Genomic DNA, 24,424 nt, shown 5'->3' on the forward strand with positions numbered 1-24,424 from the left:
CCTATCATTATTATTGAAAGCAGGTCTTTCACCTGGGTCCCAGAAGGTCTGACTGACAGTCTTTCCTCTTCACAGATTCCCCTTTGGGGGGCTCAGGAGTGTCCCCCCCACCACTACTCATCTTCAGCAGTTATCAGCACCTAAAGCAACGGAGGACAGGAAAGCAAAGCAGACACTTAGTTACACCAAATGACAAATCGTTGATTCTCTAATCTCTTTAAGTGATTCTTTGATTCTCCTGCAGCGGCAGAAATCAGGCTGTTTTTGTTTTATGTCAGACAAAATGCCCAAAAATTGCAGAAATCAGATGACTTTATTTGGTCAGGACTCCCTTCACATTTAAGGAGGTTCCACAATCCAACCATGTAGGACCAGGTCAGAGACCAGGGCTGTTTAAACAGGCCCTGACTGGGCATGCCCATTACGTTTGACAGCAGTAGACTAATTAACTCCCAAGTTCAATCATCCATGTCTTTACTCTCTTTATTAAAAGTAATGTTTGCCTCATTACAAACTCTTCTCTGAGTGAAGTTTCCAGGTAAGTAGAGATAATATCAGATCCCTAACAATAATTTAAAAAAAAGATGATAAAGTTGAAATAAAAATTTAAAAAAAGCCTTTTGTCTCCTCAGAGTTTCAGTCAGCACAATTAATCATAATATTTAAATAAGGTATGTTTTTAATCTCCCGGTGATGTAAACAACCTGCAGAGTGCATTATCAAACACAGATTATGAGTCACAAACAACAATGCATCACTGTAATGAGCCTGAAGGTAATATGTGGGCAGTCCAGTGGGAATACAGTGGGTGTCAGTAATTACTTCAAATAGAAATAGCTAATTCACGTAGGCACTCTCAGTCAGTCTTCAATATGAATGATGGTTGGGATGCTTGGAGAATATCCCTTTAACCTCAATCAAAATTAGGGACAAAACATAACTTAGGTCACACTGAAGTAAAGCTTTCATGGAGCAAGAAAGATGCACCATATGGCTGTATCATGCTGCTAGACTTGACCCATATGGTTCAGTAAAAGGGACACAATTTAGACAAGTGAGCTGCCAGAGACACAAAGCTGCTGCTGGCAGAATAAGAATCAAAACCAGCTTTATTTGCCAAATTTATCCACCTAAAAATGAAAAAAAAAAATTTAATTTATAGAAAGGGAAATAAATATATATATTTTGTAAATATGTATGCATGCAATTCACATGTTGTGATTTGGAACTTCAGTAAAGGGCTATTTCACAGCTGATTAAAGTAGTCTTTAATCAGCTCCGATTCAAAATTTAAAATGGATAGACCAATCAAACCTGGACTAAATCATGTACTTGTGATTTAGTATGGATATTCATGAATAAATTATCAAACTGAAAACATGTTTACATGTTAGACATTGAGCACAAACAAAACTGTAAAGCGTCTCTCTTTTGGTTTTGGCAAAAGACCAGAATTCGCTTTTTTGATCCACATCAGATCTTAAGACCAAAGGCATGGCAGCAAACAAAATACCACATTCAGGACCTTAGAAACAAGTTCTCATGCATTCAGTGAGCAATGAGAGTCAATTTACTGTTTTCCAACCAACCTGATGGCTAAAAGTAGAGATAAAGTGTTTCCAGTAAAGCTCAACGTGTGCCCAGACTATCATTTCCCGCCATCAGTTTTTCTCTGGCTCGCCTACAACTGGCATCCACAAGGAGAGTAAAATCAAAATTATGTTCCTTTCAGTACATTTTATAACCAAAAATATTAGAAAGGACCAGTTTTGTTCTGCAAGAGTGCATCTAAGACAATCATTTCCACACAGTCAGACAATGATGAAGAAGTCCAATAATTAAATGCAGGGGAAAGGTGGTGTTTAAAGGGAGAGTGGGCCTTTAAGGTCCTTCAACAGGCGGGGACACATCACCTGACAGTTACATAAGAGTCGGTCAGTGGGACTGATACTGCGTTGATGAAGGCACAAGAGAGGGATAAGCAAAAGGGAAAACAACAGGGAGAGAGAGAGAAAGGAGATTAGCAAGAAAAAAAATCAGTGTAAGAAAGAGAGAAGAGGAGAGAAAGGAAGAAATATTTTAAAACTGTATCCGAAAATATACCAGTGGACGAGCTGTCAGTTTTTGTGTCGTTAGGAAAAATGTTTCCGACACAGATATTATGTTGACAAGAACAAATGCTGTACAATGATACAGGCGGGGTAAACAGAGTGACAGCAGGAAGAAAATGGGAGGTGGGTCATTTGTTGCTCTAAATAATCAGGCCTGAAGGCAGAGGAAAGTATGGCCTAATTACACCATATGGGATAAGAGGACGGGAGGAAACGGCAGATAGCATGATACTTTCAACACAAATGAAAAACTTCAAGACAACTAGTGCAGGCTAGTTAGTTAATGTCATCAAGGCTTCTTTTCACGACTGAACTTTCATGCTAGCATCATGGTTTCAGCATCGAAAATCATCTTTCCATTCAGAGAGTGAAAATTGAATCACTGTAACATCCATCATCTGATTGCCAGAAGGCAACTACTTGATAAGAGAAAAAATGAAGCGTTGTGCAGAGAAAATAGCCGGAAAACACAGTGTGAGAATTTGGGGGATTCCCTGACTTTTTGCCTGTAGTCCAGGCAGCAAGCCCTCCCAATACTGAGCGCTCATACAGCAACAGGAGGCCGGCAACTTTTCAGACAACCGGGCCTCCCATCCAAGCTTCAGGATATACAGTTAAAGCCAGAAGACAACACACACCATTTTGGAAGACACACACACACACACACACCTTTTTTTCTCTGTCTGAAATAAATCAGACCAAACTTCTCTGGTTTAACGTCACATGGAATCAGCAAGATTATTTCCATTTGCTAAATGCCATGATAATTAGGAAAAGAATATATCAGAGATGTATTAATGCCTATAATATTAAATTTTTACATTATTTCCTTAGTATTTAATTATGCAATTCAATTCAATTTTGTTTCTTCGATTTAAAATTGCTTTAAATGCTTCAACATTATTTCAGTAATACAAATAATTAATTGGATTACCATTTAATAATTTTAGGAATGACTTATTTTTAAAACTTTCCCTGCATAATTTACTTTAACAGTGTATAAATTCACATTTTTGTGTGGATGTATACACACAAAATGTATGTATAAATGGTTTTAAGAAACCATTGTATTTAAAACATTTAAAACCATTTAAAGTAATTTTTTTTTTTTTTTATGAAAATAAAACCATAAAATAATACCGCTTCTGTTCAATGAGGATTGCAAACGCTAAAACATAATAGCACTGTATCAAAATTGTACTGAAATATATTTAAACGCAAATCATTCTCATTTATTTGCAGAAACTGAGTTAATTCACATCATTGTTGAGACATCATTTTTAAGCATATTTGAACAATTTTGCCACTCTCACCCACACTTCACCAGTTACTAGCTGTTTACCAAACGCTAAAAAACTCAAGAAGAAGAAGAGTAAATTAATAGATCACATTTTAGTGGAAATTTGCTTGACTGCAGTGAAACTCTTGTTGAACTTTAAATGTACCCGACGCCAGAGCGAAGCTTTCACAGCAGAATCTCAGGAGATGACGCCACAATGAACTAGTTATATATTAATTATGATCATACTGAGAGGAAACGGGTGACCTTAAGAGGTAATATCACACAACATTGAAGTCCTCATGTTTCATGGCTGCAGTGCATGCAACAGTCCCACATGATGGTGTCAGAAATCAATACAAAAAGGCTCCTTTAAACTTTCAATCAATCACAAAGAAGCTCCACACACAGACACAAAGTCTGAGCACTCACAACTGACATCGCTTGGATGTTCACGTCAATATTTGTGTGCATCACAATACACAGACACATGCGCAAAGGTACACATATGGCGCGTAAACATGTGCATTATAAATTAACACTAATGTAGGCTGCAACAAAAGCCTTTATCCAGCTCTGCCCGATGCTAATGCAATCAGAGGAGCAGAGAGCTTTGCAAAGCGAAGCCATTTAAAAACAATTTGAGCTGGAGAGAAGGGACAGGGCCAGAGGGTCAATGCTGCCATTAAGAAATTAAAGCTGAGGATTGATTACTGGCTGCTTAAGTGGGCCTTGTCTCCAATAGAAACCAATCATGTGTTTGGGTTCTGCAAATCTAAAGTCAAGAAGGCAAAACTGTTCCTCACAAAGCAAAGTAATATTTCTGTGAAAGACATATACAAAACTTCTATAATCTCTACAGATTTTGTGAATGAACTCATACGAAAGTGTCAGGATTGCGGTTCTGAAAGTGTTAGCAGTCACTTATTACCAAACCGTCTTTCTGGTTTTCAAAGAACAAACCCCTGTGGTTTCTCTGTGCTGCAGCGGACAGAGAGCAGGTAGGTGTCAGATTACACTCAGATGGAGGTCAGGCTTGGGGAAGAGATAGAAACACGGAGCTGCTCTGGATTCTAGCTTCATTTATAAAGACAAAAAACAGCAAAACATGAGTAAAAGTTCTACAAAATGCATCAATAAGTAACAGCCCCTTCATTTGCAACTGAGCTAGTGGTTGGGAAGATGAGGCAGCAGCCGCCCTTGTGAAAGACCAAAGACTCTCAAAATGATAGTTGTCATAGGAGTACAGTACATTACGGGCTGTTATTAAGGTAATGAGTCATCCCCAGGCCTTAGCTTGCACACTAATTGAGGTTTTGAGCTAGTAACAAAAAAGTGGACCATGATGTCTTATGTAATGACAGAGAGCAGAAAATTAAAGCTGATAGTGGGATAACAGAGAGCCTCTCTATGCCTAATGTGATAACACCTTCACTGAGTAAATGTCAGAGCTTTTGTCCCCAGAAATGAATTGAGTCAATCAGTTTAGTAGCAGCTTCACTCCCTTTAGGTCTGAGTGTTTGTCGAGATGAATTGCTTCCGAGAAACTTTTTGAAAGAAGCGCCTTTATTAATTAGTTGGAATTAAATGAGCCTCACATCAACAGAGTTATTGTGCTTTTTATTCTTCCTAAGGTTTCTATCAACTTTTTAACATTTTGTTTTCAGATATTTTCATTTTCTCTCTCACCTATTAGCTCCTCTGTTCAAAGCTCAGATCTCAGTGACACAAGAAACAAAGATACAATCTTGTTTTATTTCATGTTGAAGAAAATTCCACAGATTGATTTTATTAAAAATTATTGACGAACCATTTAAAACAACAATAAGAATCCATAAAACTCATGCATTTTTTTAAATCTACTATTTAAAAAAAAATTATCTAGTTTGAAAGTTTTATCAGTGTGTAGACTTTAAGGTTCAATTCACTTACTTTTAAGTATAAATATGTCAATATAGCATAAAGGCCATATTTCTCCCAGGCATTGTTCAAAATTGTGACTGATTATTCAGGTCAATCTTAATAGCAGGTAGGAAAAAAATCTACTCTCTAAAAACTAATCTACAAAATCTACAAACAAGAAGAAGATGACCTACTTGTATCTCACCACAGTGAACATGTTGGAAAAAAAGCCTCTGCTGATTAACGTTAAAGCTCTGCAGCAAAGCGTGGCGTCAGGAAGTCTCCAAGTCTGCAGAAAAATCTTCTGATGCTGTATGCCAACTGTTTGCTCGTGAGTTATACCAGGAAAAAATTATTTTCTCTCCTACCGTCCTCATCATAAACAGGAATGAGTTGATTCCACTTCCTGAGGCGGCTTCGATCCTTTTGTGTATGGAACAACGTGTCGTTGATCTTCTACCAGCCTGCAATAGAGACTGGATCAACAAACTGATTCACAAAGCTGGGAAAATCATTGGTCCAGGACAGGAAGTCTCTGAACAATCTGGTCTCCATCATGAAGAATCCATCACACCTATTACACGACACTGTGGAGCAACAGCAGAGCCCTTTTCTAACACTCTGCTGCAGCTCCGCTGTCATAACGAACAGTTCAGGAAATTATTTTTTCTCATTCTCAAAAACTCATATGTGACAGAGGTGGTTACACCTCTTCATTGGGAATTGAAAGCACCACATTAATTTCGGCAGTTCTCCTACTCCCTAAATGACTCCTTCCATGGCTCACCAGCACTTTCATAGTACATCCGGTTCTGTCTATCAGCACAGTTGATGAATGCTGTAAACCTTTTCTTTTTTTTATGAGATTTTCACAGTAAAGTTTACATCTTCTAAAATAAAAATTAAAATTGGCACAACATAAAGTTTTTTCCATCTGAATAGCCATACTCAGACAGAATTGTGTGAAAAGCAAACATTTGTTTTTCAAGTGTTGTGGAGAATCAGTGATAGTGCTTCTCTTTTAAATGCCCTGGTAAACATGATGGAGTGCATAGCAAAATGTCATAAAAATCCAATGATCTCTGCTGGAAAACTGAACATGGGTCAGCATGGCCATGAGTCGACAGGACAATGATTCAAAAATAGATCTAAATTATATCAACCTGTGGGGTGAAATGAGAAAAGAGATCAAAGAGACAATTCAGAGATAATGTGCAAAGTAATGGTCAAAGATCTCCCTGTCCATACACACTTACCCTACCCCTATCCCTACCCTAACCCTAACCCTAACCCTAACCAGAAGAGTAGCGATGTTGGTCTGTCAAAAACGGGCAGTTACCAAAGAAAATCCAACTTTTCTGTTATTCTGGACTTTTGTTTTTCTCTTTCATAAAAAAGAGTCTTTGACATTTAAGTTCCCCTGGCATGTTATAATTTGGATCTGACCTCATTCTCTGCTAGTAAATAAAATAATCAAAGGGAAAGATAGCTTATGCTAACAATTCACTATTTGTTTTTTAAAACCATAAAAAGTGTCCCCAATAAACAGATGAATCACCAACGTAAGGAAGGAATCAATCCATCACATGGTACCAATTAGGATCAGTGAAGGACTTAAGGACTTTGACACCAGTGGATTAGACAACTGTAAACTGGGAGGAGGGACCCCCTCCTGTTTGTTTCCTAGCTTCTCTTAAAGCAGCAGAGAAAAAAACCAACAAACCCTCTGATCACACACAAGTGCGCAGTAAAGTAGACCTAATACCCTGCAGAGGCTGTTTGATGACATGGGTTCCTCCCATGACGAAGAACCGGTGATGAAGGCCAGGTTAGACGTTTTGTCTACACATACATCCGTGTGCAGCACTTTCCATTCCAGTAAATCAAATCTGTTCATGTACATCTCAGGTGTTTGGTGTGGTGATGCTATGTTGAGGCATTGCCTTAATTCCTGGTGGCTTGTTGCCATTTCAGAGACAACACTGGAGAAAGATTTCGACTGCTGCTCCCTTTGACATCTCATGGGAGTTGACTCAGCAAATAATCGCAAAGCAAATGAGACCTCCTAAGAAATGTTTGGCTGAACTAGCAACATTTTAAAGAGGTCCCAGTTAGACCACAATGTGTCCTGTAAAAAGATCTAATTAACTTTAGTGTTATCTAAAGTAAAAACAACCTTCACCAAGTGGGTTCCTCCCAATCAGGATTGACACAGATAGCCAGTCGAGTATTTTCCAATGACCATAGAAAATAAACAAAATTCTTTTGATTTAAGAGAAAGCCAAAGAACATGAAAAACCATAACTGCCCACACAGCCCACAGACAGTTACATAGTGTGTGACCCATTAGCACATCGTGGCCCCAACATATGGGGCTGAAAAGGTTTGACTCAAGTACTGGCTTAGTTTTGGGATGCCCCTCCTCAGCCCACATGAGCACGCTAGGAACTAGCAGCAATCACAATTTTGAAGTTGGAAGTGTTTGAATTTGAGTAAATGACAAAATAAAGCTGTTGAACCGACGCTAAAAAACACTTAAACTGAAATATTGTTACAAAACCAAGCAACAATGAAGAGCTTTGGGACACATTGGAAAGGTTTCAGTGATTAAGTTTGACAATTGGACCAACACTCTGTCTCAGTTAAGTTTATTAGTTTGGCTAATAAGCTGTATGTGTTAACCAAATCTCATTAATCATGCTGCTGGACAAAGCGGTATTAACAGGTGTTAAAACAAAGTGTGCTGCAGCTAAAACTCTCAATGCAAATTAATACATCCAGTATAATTAAGAGGAAGAAAAATTTAAGGCTTAAAGATAAACTGTAGTTAACTTTTTATAGTTTGTTCAACACTATTGATAATCAAGTTGCCTTACCAAAACCTAACAAAAAACTACCAGTTTTACAAATCAGGTTGAATGTCCAACATTGCGGTCGCAAATGAACAAAGGACTTGATAAGAAAGAAACCCTCACCTACAAAAACCACGACTTTTCATTAGGTTTCCAAAGACTTCTGGCACCAGTGTGCTGGAAAGAAAAGTAAATGCTTGGCTGTGTTCTGAGAAGTGAGTCCACTTAAAATCCATCTGTACAAATTGACCCAGTTCAACAATTGCTCGCCTTTCGGACCAACCGCACCGTATTCTTTTTTTGTCTAGCAAATAACACTAATTGGTATTTGTGTAGCAGCGTGATCTGGTGTCACCGAGGCAGCGTTGGAAGGACTGGCCATTGTTACTTTTCCATTTTTAGACAACAGATATCAATTAAAATGTTTTCATTTCTAAATGAAGAAAAGATTAATAAACTCATTACAGGAATTACTTCATAGGAAACAGAGGAAAGAAACATAGGTTAAGAGTAAATCATTTAGGAACTAAACTGTTTGATTTAAATGCTATGTTATGCAACAACAAGAAAGCTAATCACAAATGGAGACTAAATGAAATAAGACCTTTAAAACAAACAGTCGTGTGTGGATGGTTGCAGTAGATAACCGTCACTCTGCATGAGCAGCCTCATGTAATACTAGAGCATGATCGATTATACACCAGAATCAATAACATTGAACATGCCTGCCCGCATGCTAACTCAGCTGACACATTGGTGTGCAGGCACACCAAGACAATCACAAAAATAAGAAATTGTTTTAGAATTGCAACTGAACCTTGGTGTTCATAGTTAGCTTCTTTAGAAAAGTTACATACATGCATGAGGAATCACTCTCAGGCAATGGGAGTGAAACTTGTAGAGTTAGTCGGAAGAAGGGAGAGAAGCTTTGCTGTCTTCTGTCCCCTGTGTAATAACTGCAGGATTGCACTGCAAACACAGATACAATGGTGTCTCAATGTGCACACACATGCTCCTGAGCAGGATTTCTTCATCTTCAGCTCATGTTTCAGTTATTTCATAACACAGGCTGGTGGTCTGATACTGTCATTATCTCTAAAAATGCATTGTGTCACAACTAAAGACCTTTTCCGTTCGGTATGCAACATGCATGCAGAAAACAACCCCAACCACTCTGGCCTATCAGATAAACACTCAGGTAAGCTCAAACGTGCATTGGAATACATTGATAACTTAGAAGAATGCAAGAGTAAATCACATGATGTAAAAAGGGAGATATGGTAGCAGTTTTACGTTGTCCTATTGACCAGTCGGTCAAAGTCCAGCTACAGCTCACTGATTGACTGAAATGCAGCAGGAGCTGCAGGTTGTGTCAGTGAGAAAATTAGCATACAGTCACAGATGAGTGACTTCTTGACACTCAGACTTTTTATTCTGCAAAGAGCAATGCTGCTCATCAGTTCTGGGATAAATGTTCAGTTCTGACTGTCTTTCTGTGATCAGGTCATTTTTCAGTCTGTTTAGTTTCTTTTGTGTGAGTCTCTCGGCCACAAGCTTTGATTGCAAAGGCTTGTTTCAGGTTCCAGGTGATTTTGTAATATTAAATAAAAAGGATGATCTTCCTGCACCTCACAGTAACTACAGGTGTTCCACAGGGGTCTATTCTAACCCTCATTTTATGTTCTCTTATAGTAAGAAAACTTTGAGCTTCATCCAATGATAGATTGTCATTGTCACTGAAGTAGCAGGATGCGGTGAATTTAATTTCTTTTAAAGTAGGAATGGATTTCTAAATGTTGCCAAGGTCTGAAAACAGAAATAAAATCTTGTCAATGGGAAACTAGTTGTAAAAAATACTTGTATATGCTGATGATACAATTAGGTATAGTGACCTGAGCTCCCATTGTGGATTTATCTTTTGTTAATGAATTATGACTAAGTGTGATCTCTGTGGTTAAATAATGACAAAGCCTTGTTGATACAGCATTTTTTTGTAAATTTAAAGACTAGCACTGATCAATGATGTGCTTCTTTTTCACAATCATTTAATGCAGAGAAAACAAAAATGTGGTTTCTCCAAAAACTCCAATTCAATGTTCATATTTCTAACAATGGTAGATTACCAGGTGTTTAATTAAATAAACATCCTGATTGAACATTAGGATGTCCACGCTACTTAAACTAGCGTGAACTAGTTTATGTAGTATTACCTAGTATTACCAGGCCTTACTAGATGTTTTACAACTAGTTTCCCATTGACAAGAATTTTATTTCTGTTATCAGTCCTTGGCAACATTTAGAAATCCATTCCTACTTTAAAAGAAATTAAATTCAACGCATCCTGCTACATCACGCATTGCAATGTCAGCATTATGAATTCTTTAATGAATCTTTCATGACTGTTTAATACGACTGTTTGTAAGTCTAGCGGAAAATAATTTCCATTTGTATTTAAGGCAGTAAAAATGATTAATGGCTATTTTGTTGTGGTCATTCTACCTATTACTCAAATTATACATAAGAAACTTTGCATACATTTCAAATATGCAAAATTCATGTGGGAACTATAAATGTACCTTTGGATGTAATGATCATTAATGTACTGGTTTTCTTTGATGTCTGACCGGCCAATTTAGACTTGTAATTTTTTTTAATTCTACGATCTACTACATAAACAAGTTATGCACATAACACTAAGGAATTACGTGCAGGTTCATTTAATTTCTTTTTTGTAGATTGTTGTGGTACTATTAGCCTTTATTGAACAATAAATAGACAGGAAGTTGGGTGGAGCGAGAGGAGGAAGACATGCAGCAAATGACCCAAGACTGGTAATCAAAACTGGAACAACCACATTAAGGACTATAGTCTCTAGACAACAAACTGAGCCACACAGAGCCCCAAAACAAAGGAATTTCAAAATATTTTTCAAGTTGTGATTAAAATGCATCCCTCTAATGTTTGACTTCCAAAGGACAACATTCACAAGCATATATTGATGAATGTTTCAGGTCAGCCAGTCTTCTTACTTTTATCCAAGGATAACACACTGCAAATTGGACTTGTTTAACCTTAGCTTAAGCAAAGACATTGAAAGTCGGGCTTGTTACGCCCATCTGAGCAACCCTAAACATTACATTCAGAAATCAATAAACCTCTTTTGACATTTCAACCACAGTTCACATTGTTTGGACTGGAGATGGGGGCATCTTTAGTAAAAGTGGGCATTTTTTATTTTCATAAACCAGAAAAAAGAATGGGATTTTTAAACGTTTTACCTGCCAAACACTGACCACAGATTACCAGGAAAACTAGCTACATTTAAGCATCTAAATGCAGGTGAGATGACTCGTTGAAGTTCAAACAAGTTCGAACTGAGCCTTTGAATGGAGAAGAAACTGCATTTCAACTTAGCATGGATGTTGCCAAGAGACGCCGTTGTTGAAGCATTTCATAAAAGACTGAGATTTTTCTTCACAACCATTTCCAAGGTTCAAAGAGAATTATGAGAACAGAGAAAATACTTTGTTGACGTCAGAGGTTAGCAGATATTGAGCAGACCGGTTCAAGTTTATAGAAAGGCAACAGTTGCTCAGATAACCTCCTCCAACAAACAAGGTTTGCCGAAAACTGTCTCTTAAGGCACAACCCACCACAGCATGAACTGGCTACAGCAGCAGATGACCACACCACTCCTGTCCGCTAAAAGTAGGAATCTGAGGATAATCAGGCACAGTCACCAAAATTGGATAATTACAGATTGAAAAGATGCTGCCTGGCCTGATCAGTCTTGCATTTAGTTGTAAATTTCAGATGACCGATTCAAATTTTACATGAGCAATTTCACATGATTTAACCCACCTCAAATCAATGCTTTAAGATTACGCTTGTAATGGTGCGAAATATATTTTCCTAACCCCTTCGAACCGACTGAGTTGTTTCACAGCCACAACCAGCCTGATAATTGTTCTGACATGTTAAAAAATAAATAAATGTGGCAGCCCGGCCAAGCTGTTGATCAGATTGTGTGTGGTGTCGTGTCAAATGCAACTTACATCATTAAAAAGCAGGACTGACACACAATGGAATGATAAAGGTAAAAAAAGTAAGGGAAATATAAGAACTTATAACCTTTTATTTTGTAGACTAGGGACAAACAAAATTATTAGTACATCTCTACATTTTAAACTAATCTACAAACCTGTAATAAAACCCTCTTCTGCTACCTCAAGACTTAATATTGGGATTTGACCTGTACATTTTGAGAACCTGCTTTTTAATGAAAACAGTTGTTTTTTTTTTTTGGATGTGAAGCAAACTGAGTAAACAGTCGGCTGGTTAGACCTTAGGTGACAGGGCAGCTTCAGGCCTGCTGACTCCACAATCTGTGAGCCACCAGTCCATCATAACCACTCCCCTTCGCAACACACACACACACACACACACACGCACGCACACCGTGTCACAACCCACAACAACAATACATGACAACTCAAAGTCCAGGACTGAGTAAGACAACCAAGCCAACTGGGTGAATTGAATTCATCCTCTTTTGGTAATAATGAAACATAATGACAATATAGTGACTAATAAGTCACATAGTTTAAGATAAATGAAAGTTTCTCTAGAAGTATTTTGTTTGATATAAAAACAGAGATTGGAAAATGCAATAAATCTATGAGCAATAAGGATCCAAAACTGAATATTTATTCTACGACCATTCTCTGAGGTAAATATTTATCTTCCAGTTTCCTCTTCCAATATTTAACTTGTATACAAGAACAGAAACTACCAAATAGATTCATAAAGTTGAACCACTTCAACTTTCCGGGCTGTGCCTTTAAATCTGCTGTCATATATAGTCTTATAGTAACTCACCTCTGCCAATAATTGAAGCAGTCCATAACAAGTCGCAAGCCGGCTGAAAATCTCATGCCAACCGGGCCAGCGTGCTGGTTTTCACACGGTCCGCGCAGTAAACACTCACATGCATGCACCCGCACGCGCCACTGTCATCTGCACGTTGTGTATTCCCCCCTCTCTTCTCTGTGAGATTACCCGTGTGTGTGTCATCTGCATCTAATGACAGCTGACTAACTACATGCCACAAATCCTCTCTGCTCCCTGTCCCCTCCCCCTGCCTCTCTCTCTCTCTCTCTCTCTCTCCACCGCACACACATGCACACGCAAACTTCTCTCTGTCTCCTCCCACCACACACACATACACACTCCTCCCTCCTATTAGCTGATGTCCAGAAAAAAAACCTGTCTCTCCCTTATCTCTCACCGCCTTTCTAGGTACAAAAGAATTTGCATGACCTGTTGGTTTTTTTTGTTTTGGTGTATCGTTCCATGGATGGTTTTCATTTTACAATGCAATTGTCCTGGACCTACTTTTTTGTAAAACTACCTTTAACTAGTGGAAGCAAATATCAAAGCCGGTGAAAGCAGAAGAACACACTCCTGATTTGCATCCGGCACCTTCATAATAAACCTCATCGCTGCTTTGATAATAAGCTCTAGACTAACTGACAGGGCAGAACACTAAAGAGTTGAGCGGTAGAGAAAGACATAGTGATGAAGGCACTTCAGCGAACAACTGCAGCTTCCCACATAAACAGGACTACACACACACACACACACGCACGCACATACTCACACACACAAATACTGTCAGCCTAACTGCCTCCCTCACATCTTTCTCAGCTTTCACTTTCTATGTTGTCATGTCAGGGTGTTCCTGTTTGCTTCAGTAGCTTGTTGCGCGCTCCGGAAATTTCTACTTTCGAAGCTTGGCTCTATAAACTCCAGTATGAGTCCTCATAAGTTAGTCTCCCCATTCAGGAAATCATGTTATACACTTGAGATAACACATTTATGGTCACCCACCGCTGAGCTCTGTTAGGCTGCTCAATTGAAATTTAATGAAGAGACTAGACATAATTTGCAGCAAAGAGCGGTTGATAAAGTAAGTGTACTGAGAAATGGTCTGGAGAGCAAGTGAAGAATTTAAACTCAGATCTGCCACCACATCAGCTAACGCACTATATCTAAGTGCTAAGATGAACTAACAAGTTCTGATCAGTGGCCAAAAGGGTGGAAACTAAAACTCACACTGTTTTTAGATAAGTAAACAGTGTGTCAAAATATCCTGCTAACTGTAACACTCTTCAGTGTGGAAGTTGTAATAGAGCAAAGGTGATATAACATCACAAAGGTTGATGTTATAAATTATTTATTTAGTATGATTATTTTAAAATATAGGTAACAAATGAGACACAAAGCAAATAAGAAAAAAACAGGCAGATAACAAAAGCACACGACCTCTTCCACAAAGCATCCTGGTAAGCATCCACTTTGGAAGATTAGTCTGTCCTCTCTGTAACATACAAAGCATATAATTTAATATAAAGGTCCAGAGTGTCAGTTTATCGTGTAAATATGGAGATTAAATTACACCTTGGAGGATTCAAGTGGCATCAGAAGAGAAATTTTTGAACTGGCTTTTATTTTAGGGTTTCAGACAAAAAGAGGTTGGATAAAAACACATGCAACACAATTCACACTTTGATACATTGACATTTGTAGTTGTAATGTGACAAAATATGACTGAACGAAAGAAAGGTACAAATACTTTGGAAGGTTAATGTTTTATAACAATAAATAACGTCTCTTTAGTAACATTATTTTTTGTTACCGACTGCAAAAAATGACATATTTTTGATAACAATATATGTTAACTCTGAAAGGACTTGACCTGCTGTTTAGTCAAAGTTTGGCCACAAAGACACTGATACTAAAGCAACCATTCAATCTGAGGACACAACCTGTTTGACTAGCAACACCCAGGTAGCATTCACCACAAGGCCAACCGGTGGGTCAAAACCCGTCAGGCAGCAGCAGGTGGACCCAGACAAAACCAGCAGGACGTTTTACCTGTTTGGATGAATCATATGAAAGGCGGTAAAATAAATACCTTTGAAACAGTAAATGCAGTAAAATCAAATGTTTCCAAATATTCCTAGAATCTCAGGATAAAAAAGGTGTTTAACTGCTTGTGATCCACTGACCACGCCTGGGATCACATGTGTGACTTGGCACTTCATAAATACTATGTAGGGCTTTCATAATGAAATAGTTGGGCTGAATGTCACCCAAATCATCCCCCACTGGTAATTCTGGAAATCTCACGCCAGCCAGCAGCAACAAGAAAACCTGGAGCTTTTCCCAGATAATGACAGCAGCCTGAGAGGACGAGCCCAAGCGCTTTCAGGCATTTTTCACACCACGAGTTTGACCTGGACCAGTGTGGTGCTGGGCCAGGTTCACAGAGTTCCCACTGGTTACGGGGTTCACATTTGAGAAAAAAAAGATGTCTCCTTTTTATTTGAACAGCTGATCCTGAAGGAAAACCCGCTTGAATCTGACTTTAATCGGCATACTTTTGCCATTCTTCTGTTTTCAAGAAACACAGAGCTGTGTTGTGACTGATGAGTCGGGGATCGGGTGTCACATTGCAGTTCCAGTAACAAAAACACCAGAGAGCCTACCTGCTTTCCCTCACCCTGAATAATCTGGATGTTGAACCTCACCTTTTCAGAAAATATTACAAGCTTCTCTGATGAATCACTTCCTGTCCTCAACCTCATTTAAACAAACTGAGCGATTACAATTAAAAGTGTCCAGTGTATTTGCATTTAGCCCCCATTACTCTGATACCCTGAAGTAAAATCCAATGCAATCTTTATTAGTCCATAAAAGGAATCCTCATCTGATTTCAGGGCTGAACAGTAGAAGGTAGAAGGTTTTGGGTTCGCCTCCCGGCCCGGGGTCTTTCTGCATGGAGCTTGCATGTTTTTCCTGTGTATGCGTACATGCATCTCTCCGGGTACATCGGCTTTCTCTCATAGTCCAAAAACATGACGTGTGTGTGCATGGTTGTTTGTCATGTCTGTCTCTGTGTTGCTCTGCGACAGACTGGTGACCTATCCAGGATGACCCCGCCTCTCGCCCCAAATGTTCATTGGAGAGGCACCAGCATCCCTGCCGACCCCACAAGAGACAACACGGCAATTTTCACACTAGGATGAGATGGTTTTACAGGTGCATTAACATTAGTGTATCCTGTAAAGTTGCAATGGGAACTCTTATAAAATAATTAGAGGCAGGCTTGGAGGAAATCCCATTTGGTCATAATTGGACCGCAGCAAGCATGAGGAAGAAGGTGCTCTGCTTAGATAAGAGAGAAACTTAACATTTCTCCTGCACACAAAGTTTCATGTGACAGAAAACTGAAACTGTGCAACATCCCAGTGGTAAAACATGGTGATGGGGAAGCTTTTCCTATGAAATACATAGGAACGATGGAAATACAGGACAAAAATGAACAAAATCTTATGAGAGGCAACAAAAAGTTAAAATACACAGAGGTTCAAAGATCCAATTAATGACCAGACTTAAATTTTATTAATATGTATCAAGGCTTGAAACTTTCAACTTTGGATTTATGTACTACTACTGTGCATTGGTGTACCATAGATCCCAATTAAATACTTTGGTGTTTTAGTTTATAACACAACAAAATGTAAACCAGTTCAAGGGGTATGAAAACTTTTTAAAACTTGATCAGTTAAGTTTTTTGATCAAATTCATGCAACGCATCTTAACCAAGTCTTATGACCTCTTAGTGTTCAGTTTAATATTTGGGCCAGTGTGAAAGAGGGGGAGGGGTTAGTGTAACCAAAAAACACCAAATGAAAAAGCAGCAAAAAGAAGAAGTTGTTTTTTTGGTTGGCGTCCAAAGACAAAGCATCTGCTGCCGCCTGCTCCCAGCGCGTGCACATCTCAGGGCAGATGATAGGTCGTTGCTGCAGCCTTCACAGTCATCCTGGAGAACTCAAACCGCTGAAACTTCAGCATGCACCTGCCACTGCTGGGAGGGTTGCATGTTTTCAGAGCTCGTCAGTTAGTGTGTGTGCATCAGTGTGTGTCCGTGTAGGAGGGACTGACAGCTGATCTGTTCCCAACTGCTGTGCAAACTTCACAAATCACACACACAAGCATGAATGTCGTTCCTGTATGCACGATGACTCCATGCGCTTCAGATTGATGATTAATTTCAGGAAGAAGTTTGTGTTAACCATTGCAGACAGACAAAGGTGGATAAAAAAAAATCAACAAATGGCATAAAATGTTTAAAAGACTCGTTTAATAGTTAATGCGCTACTATAACTCACTGAAACATGCAGGAAAAATGTCATTTAAGAACATCTCTCAGTCTTCAACAACAACATTTCAAAGCAAAAGGAAGTGTGATCTTATTTATTTCCTTCTTGCGTAAATTTCTCTTTCATTTCTGCAGGGGGTTTTGATTACTAAGAAAGAAGGTTGTGTTTATACCTTCTTTGTGTCTCGGTATTAGAAAGAGTTTGTTTATTTTCCAGGAATGTACTGCTATTTTATACCAGAATCGAGTAACTCTGTTACCTACGCTTGTTATAAAATGCTGTGTACATCAAAGCCAAATTTTTACTTCGCATTATAGCCATGATGCCTGTAAATTGGATTCTGTTCCTTTAAGAACCTCCTATTCTTTCCGACACGCCCCCTTCTATATGCTGTCCACTGATGTTGTTAATTGTTCCAAGCAACACTGCAGTGTGCGTAAGCTGCTATCTGCTGCTCAGTCCCCCACACATCCCCTCCTGTGTGGGGGACTGATGCTCAAAGGTGGAGTTTTGGTTGTTGCAGTTGTTAAGGCACCCCCCAAATGGCTACAGTAGGAGATGCAAGATTATTAAGGATATTAATATTTGTACTATCTTTAACTTTGTCAAAAAAAAAATTGTTAAGATGGAATTCTTTCCCTCTTGAATAAATGGATTAAAGTTGAAAGTTTAACTTTTTTACATTTGTAAGAGTTGTATAATGTTCTAACATCCATCTGTATTGGAGACGGCAGCAAATGTTCCTGTGTCTGTTCCATCTCTGCTACCTGCAGCTTAATTCACTAAACATCCCCATGTTTCAACACAAGGCAAAGTTCATCCTGCACAGACAAAGCCACAGGTATATGCTGCAGGATGCTGTGGAGCGTTTGACTGTTAATTATTTGCATACTCGACACTGTGGTAAGAAAACTCTACGGCGCAGGCACACGCGCTGATGGGAGAGCACAAGGGAGCTGTGGAGAGTCAACGAGGGCCACGCAGAGAGACGGCCTACTTCCTGGCTGTGATTAATTTCTGTTACCAAGCAGCTCTATGGTAACACAGACATCAGTCGCTGCGCTGAGCTGCATTACAGCGCAACCACACATCAGACACGCATCAGTCCTGGTCAGAGTTACATTTACAAAAAATGCACAACACAGTGATGTGCTAATATATTCTTGCACCTTTTTTTTTTAATTGTGTCACATTATAATCACAACGTTCAGTAGCTTTTCTTATTTATATGTGATTCACCAATACAAAGTAGTGACAAGTTGAAATGTCATCCTGAACCTTTTTTGCAGTTACAGTTACAGTTAAGACGCACGTCGTCTACCAGCTTTGCACAGACTTTTTTTCTCTCCATTCTTCTTTGCAACATAATTTATGATCTTTCATATTAGATGGTGAGGGCCTCAGATTCTCTGGACTTTAACTAGGCCATTCTAACACATGAATATGCATTCATCTAAACACCTTCATTTTGACAGTAATTATATTTTGAGTTATCTTTCTGGACTGTAAAATGTAAAACACAGATCACACTGTGAACTCTATGCATCACTTTACTTTTCAGGATGAAAGTCAGAAAAATAAATTGAAGCCAAATATTTGGAAGAGTTTGTATTGGATCGGTTTTAAAAATCACAATATAATCCCTATTAGAGATTTTCTTGTTGTTTCGTCTCTTCTTTAGCTCTTGTCTCTTCTACATTAGCTCTTAGTTAATTCTCAGAGCTAATGTAGTATAGATGAGTCTCTTTTGCTGTGAGACCCATTTCATTTTTACAATTGTTCTGTTTCCTGAAATACCTTACAGCACGTGCCCTCCAGCTACAAATGAAAACAATAAACCAAGCTGCGACACATTCCACGAGTTTTTCACATTATCTGGGGGACAGGAAAGTTCTGTGCTGACTCATTCATCTAAATAAAAAACTACACACAAAAACAAAACTTTCATCTTTAAAAAACGTCAAACTAAAAAAAAAAAAAAAGGCTCACAGTAGCAAACAGCGGCATTACAATCTGGCTTGAATGAATTTTGCCTATTGTGTGGATAACCCATCTCACTGGGGAACATCTGAATGAGCTCTGGCCAGCGGCAGTGTTTGCTCTGCAAAAGCTTGTTATGCCATTAGCTTGTGACATCCAACTGCAGGCCTGTGCAGTCACTCGCTCCCTCCACCTCTGCTCTGCTGTCATAGTGCTGGAGAATTACAGCCGCCGTCAGATCCAGCTAACCAAATTAGCACTTGTTATGCAACCTGCTGCACTTGGCTCCCTGGTCTGGAGCGTAATCCTGCACAGCTCTAAGTACGGCGGTCTGCACGTAGAAGGCTCCTGCAGATTGTAAAAAGAGAACTGTTCACGTCCCGTAAGCAAAGCAACTTTGCTGATTTCCTAAATATTTCTTATATTTAATGAGAAAGCCAGAGTTTCAACAACAAAATGTTGGAATATGAGAAATGATTGATTTTTTCTGGAAGAAAATATACTGAGGGGGAGAGATTGGCTCATTTACACTGACTCATTGTGTTCAATAGGGAGGACAATTTTTATATTGTAAAAATTCATAGAAAATTCAACAATGCAGCCAGCTTCAAATTTGCACAACAAAAAAAAAAAAAAAAAAAAAAATGCATTTTCTTCCTGTTCACACATGCTACTAAAATCCTGGATGGACTTTTAATGCCATAGTTTATCCCAAAAACTCCCTGTGCCTGCTAGATTTTAAAAAATAACACCCTTACATATCCTTATGGGGCTCTTTCTAAACTTTGCAGAGAGAATGTTGCTGATTGTGGTGTAGGAGTTAAACAGGAGGTTCTGAAAGGAGCCATGGATCGGCTCTGGGACTGAGTGAGTGCGTCTGTGCATGTGCCTGTGATGGTTAATTAGAGCACTTGGTCTCAGGAGGATCAGACATGGAAGACGACTGTCTCTGCTACGTGACAGAAAGCCAGGGGCAGCGTGCGGTCGATTAGTTAGTGGCAGCAAGAAAGGCTGGACGTAAACAAACATAGATTAGCAGACAAGCTGACACACGCCCATGGTACATTTAAATAAATGTAAAAATGAACCGGACGTGTGGAACTTCATGGACAAAGTGGACCTGGAAACACACACACACATGCTAAAATGATCTCTTTTTGTGGGGTAAGGAAGCATTTACTTGAGTGTTGGTTGATGGTTTATCAGGATTTCAGCAATTGGAGTGAGGATGTTGCTCTGTGAAGTAAAGAGGATAAGAAATAAAAGGAAAGTAATTTCTAGGAAAAGGGTAAAACATGAAATTCTGTTAAACTTGAAGATAATTTGCAGTGGCTGCAGACGTCTCTCAATCACAAGGTTGTTGATTACACAGCGGTTTGCCCAGCACCATAATCAAAGTGTCCTTGGGCGAAGCACTGCTTCCAAACTATCCCTAAAAGACCAATATGTAAAATATAATACATTTGGTGTATTTTGTTGTTGTTAAGCTAGCAGCATGTTAAAAGCATGAAGGGTTATCTGATTATTATCAATAAGCCAATAACTTTAATTGTCTATTTGTCTGACATCAGTAAATATTTGGCTAAAAAGACACAAGTTTAATGTCCACAGAACCTTTAATATTTTCTCATGTTATGACCACAAACTTCACTACATTTATGTGACAAACCAAAACAAAGTAGCTTTTCTTGGATTTTGAACCTTTTCACCAATAAAAATCTGAAAAGTGTGGTGTGCCTTTCTCTGGAACTCCAGGTAAAAGTATTTAGCACTAAAATTGTGTCCATTCCTCTCTGCAGAATAGCTTTAATTAAGCTCAATCGATTTTCCCATAAACTCTTGACTTTCCTGTTCCTGCTGAACAAAATCACTCCAACACCATGATGCTGCCACCACCATGCATCACCACTGGGATGAGACCCTGTCTTATCACCAGTGATGTCTTAGTAGGTCTTAGTAGGCCTGAAGTTGTGCCATACTCTCTCCAACTTTAAAATGATGAACTGAATAGGGCTCAGTGAGACATTAGCCATATAGTTTTGTAACTTCACTGTCTGCAATGATGCTGTTTGCATAGGCAGCCCGTCCTCAGCCCTTCCTCCTTCTGTCTGCCTGTCTGTCATTGGCCAGGACGTCACTTGATCTCTCACGTGGTTCAGTTGATTCAAGCCACTAAGGATCCCTCCTTGGGCAAGCTGCCAACCTGAAGTTAAGATCTTGATCTGGAGTACATTCCTGCACTCTTCCAGCGGGACGACAGGTTGATTTTTAGAATAGACAAACACTTTTCTAAACCACATGCTTCAAGGGTGAAATTACTACCCTGGCAGTGAAAGTAAGGTTAATTATACCTAAAGCATTTGGGAAACACAATTATGTCACATCCAGTGGATCCCTGAACAACAACAAACAGTGGAAGAGTTTTTTTTTCACCTTGTGGAACAGTCAAAGTTCACACTTGCTCCAAATTTCTAACAAGGGAACAAAGCATCTGAAGAATCAGATATCCTCCAAGGCAGGAGGCTAAACGCCAAGAGGCTCTGGAAACCTGCTATACTTGTTGTAATCCTTTACAAAGTTCAGAGCAAATAGGCCTTAAAAAGAGCCTGAAAAACTAAATCAAGAGTCCAGCCCTCAAAGATAACACAACCAGACGAGTCAGATGGCACCTGTCACGTAGGCAAACTGACAGGTTTCTCACATGAACATACCAGCGCAACAGCAAACACAGGCGCATTCTTGTTCCTCCGCTGACAGAGCGAAACCTCAGAGTTAAACAATAAGTCAGAACCTGCACTTAATTTCTAGTCTGTAATGACCCGAATAACACGTTTGGCCGGTGTCACGATCCTCCTCAGATGCCATGATCCAAGAATGCATTCAAGTACAATGTGATAGAAGGGATTCTGAGAGGAAGAATGTCACTGGGAAAATACCGGAAAATACTCTCTGCGGAGCAAATGATTTATGTGTTGGTATGTCAATTGCCTTCGAAGAGCTTTAACCAGCCACCACAAAAAATGCAAAACATGCAGTCGTATATCAATAAAAAATGTGTTTTTAAGACATGACATCCGTGTCGGATTGTGAATTCTGTACAGAGTGGATGGGGCTTCTCAGCAACACCAGAAGACCTGTGCAGAAATCTGTCACTTCTTATTAAAGAGGATGAAGTCTTTATTGGTTATATTAAAATAAACATATTGGGTCAGCAGTCCAGAGATTCCTTCTGCACAGTGTCATTATTCATTTACATAGATTATTGAAAAAAAAAGACATATAAAGTAAAATAACAAAAATACCTGACACTAAATTAAATTTTGTATTAATGCTTTCTAGCAACTTCCTAACAAATCTCTATAAACATCACTTTCTTATTTACAGGAACACCGGATATGTACTTTCAAAATAAGTGCAGAGTAAGTGATAATTAATATTAAGATACTTGCTGCATAAAAATTTACAAGTATTTATGAAAATAATTCATAAAAATGCTGAATTTATTGAAGAAGGTCAAACCACAGCACAGGACTTTGACTAAGCCTCTCCAAAATACTCAGTTAATTTTATTTTATTTTATTGATGTACTTGTTTACTTTGAGCTATTCAGATGTAAACTTGCTGGTGTCGTCTGGAGAACTGTTCAGCGGCACAAATTTATGTCTAGACATTTTCTTTTAAGATATCCTGGCATAGCCAGCAGAATTTATTGTTCTAAATTATATGCAGACCTAGAGAAGCAAATAGGATGCAGACTATAAAACTAATAGCACCAGATTTGCTATGATGTTGTTTTTCCAAATTTAGTTTTAATTCTATGCCAATTGTAATTGGAAGCACACCTCCCAAAATGTTCCACTATGGTAACTTGTCACGCTGCCGTTTTTCCAGAAGTCCTGGGAATCAACATGTTTTTTGGCAAATGTGAAAAGCTTGCCTCAACCTTAGCACCATCCCGAATCTATGATTTTTTCCCCAAGAGTTAGAGGAGAGATCCCAGAAAAAAACCAGCGCTGATTATCTGTGGCACTATTGTACCAAGTCTCACTGATGCAGCTATTCATGCAAAAAGAGCCTGAACTAAATACTGAACTCAGTGTAGAAAAACTTGTCAGAATGCAGAAATGTATTTATTAAAAATAGTTTTGGGAACTTTTCGGGGGTACAGAATGATGGTGTTTCACTGTAAGTCACAAATTCACCTTTAAAATATATAAATGTGTGAATAATGTCTCAACAAAAAACTAAATTAATTTCCTGAATTGAATTACTGGAAAAAAATAATAATTTCTGTTCAAACCAATCAAAGTGAAACCGTAAAATTTTAGGGATCAGAACCATTTCGCGTTTTATTTTGAAACCCCAAACCGGAAGTCGTGAGCTGCGCTGATTCGACTTGACGGTCGAGATGTTTGAGGAAGTCCTAGATAAACGAACCTGTCACGGAATAACTTGAGATGTCAGCTGTAAACCTGAGCGTCTCAGTCCCGTTTCATCCACGTTGAACTCAAACAAGTTCAGTTTGTTGGAGATTTAATCCAACTTGAATGAATTACAGGAGGAAGAGCGACGCTTATAAATAAAACCGAGAGAAATAACGTTTCTCCCGGTCAGAAACGTTATTTCCCGGAGGCTGCTGTTATTCCCATGTCAAATCTTTATTATCGCACCATAAATGTAATTTCTTCACCGTCGCGCCAGATAAATTCAGCCCAAAGTAGGTTAACCTTGATGTTAACTGACAGACACTTTGCACAGCCCCTCCGCCGCTACCGGGGGCGGGACTGGAGCGCCACTGGGGGGGTCGAGCACAGACTTACCTGGGAGTTGAGGCGCCATGGGCGGCTGGAGAGCCGGGACTTCGTCGGTGCTGCGACGGTCAGCGGGACGGAGCGGCAGGAGCGTCCAGAACCGGAGCCGCCATGTTCATCTGGCTCAGAGGCTCTTCGGCTGTTTATCTTTACTAGTGGACCCCCTCCTCCTCCTCCTCTTCCTCCTCCTCTTCCTCCTGCTGCACCTCCACCTCCTCTCCTCCCAACACCACCAGCTCAGCCGCTTCTCTGCATCCAAACT

General features: G+C 39.1%; 1 protein-coding gene across 7 annotated transcripts in view; it reads right to left on the reverse strand.

Annotated features, from left to right (window-relative positions):
* Window positions 1-24,314, reverse strand: part of LOC129353111 (nuclear receptor coactivator 2-like) — a 48,923-nt gene extending 24,609 nt beyond the window's left edge. For 5 of the 7 annotated variants that reach the window (XM_055022325.1, XM_055022323.1, XM_055022322.1 and 2 more), the window contains exons 1-2: window positions 13,023-13,210; window positions 33-140 (exon numbers count right to left, since the gene is read on the reverse strand). In XM_055022325.1, coding sequence (XP_054878300.1) covers window positions 33-121 — 89 coding nt within the window. In that variant the 5' untranslated portion in view covers window positions 122-140; window positions 13,023-13,210. Of the gene's footprint in view, window positions 1-32; window positions 141-13,022; window positions 13,211-14,468; window positions 14,524-24,171 lie in introns of those variants that run through there. The other 2 variants (XM_055022320.1, XM_055022321.1) reach the window with 2 other exon arrangements.
* Window positions 24,315-24,424: the final 110 nt, after the last annotated feature.

Source organism: Poeciliopsis prolifica, unplaced genomic scaffold (genome assembly GCF_027474105.1).
Source record: "Poeciliopsis prolifica strain line A6 unplaced genomic scaffold, Auburn_PproV2 SCAFFOLD084, whole genome shotgun sequence".
NCBI lineage: Eukaryota > Metazoa > Chordata > Actinopteri > Cyprinodontiformes > Poeciliidae > Poeciliopsis > Poeciliopsis prolifica.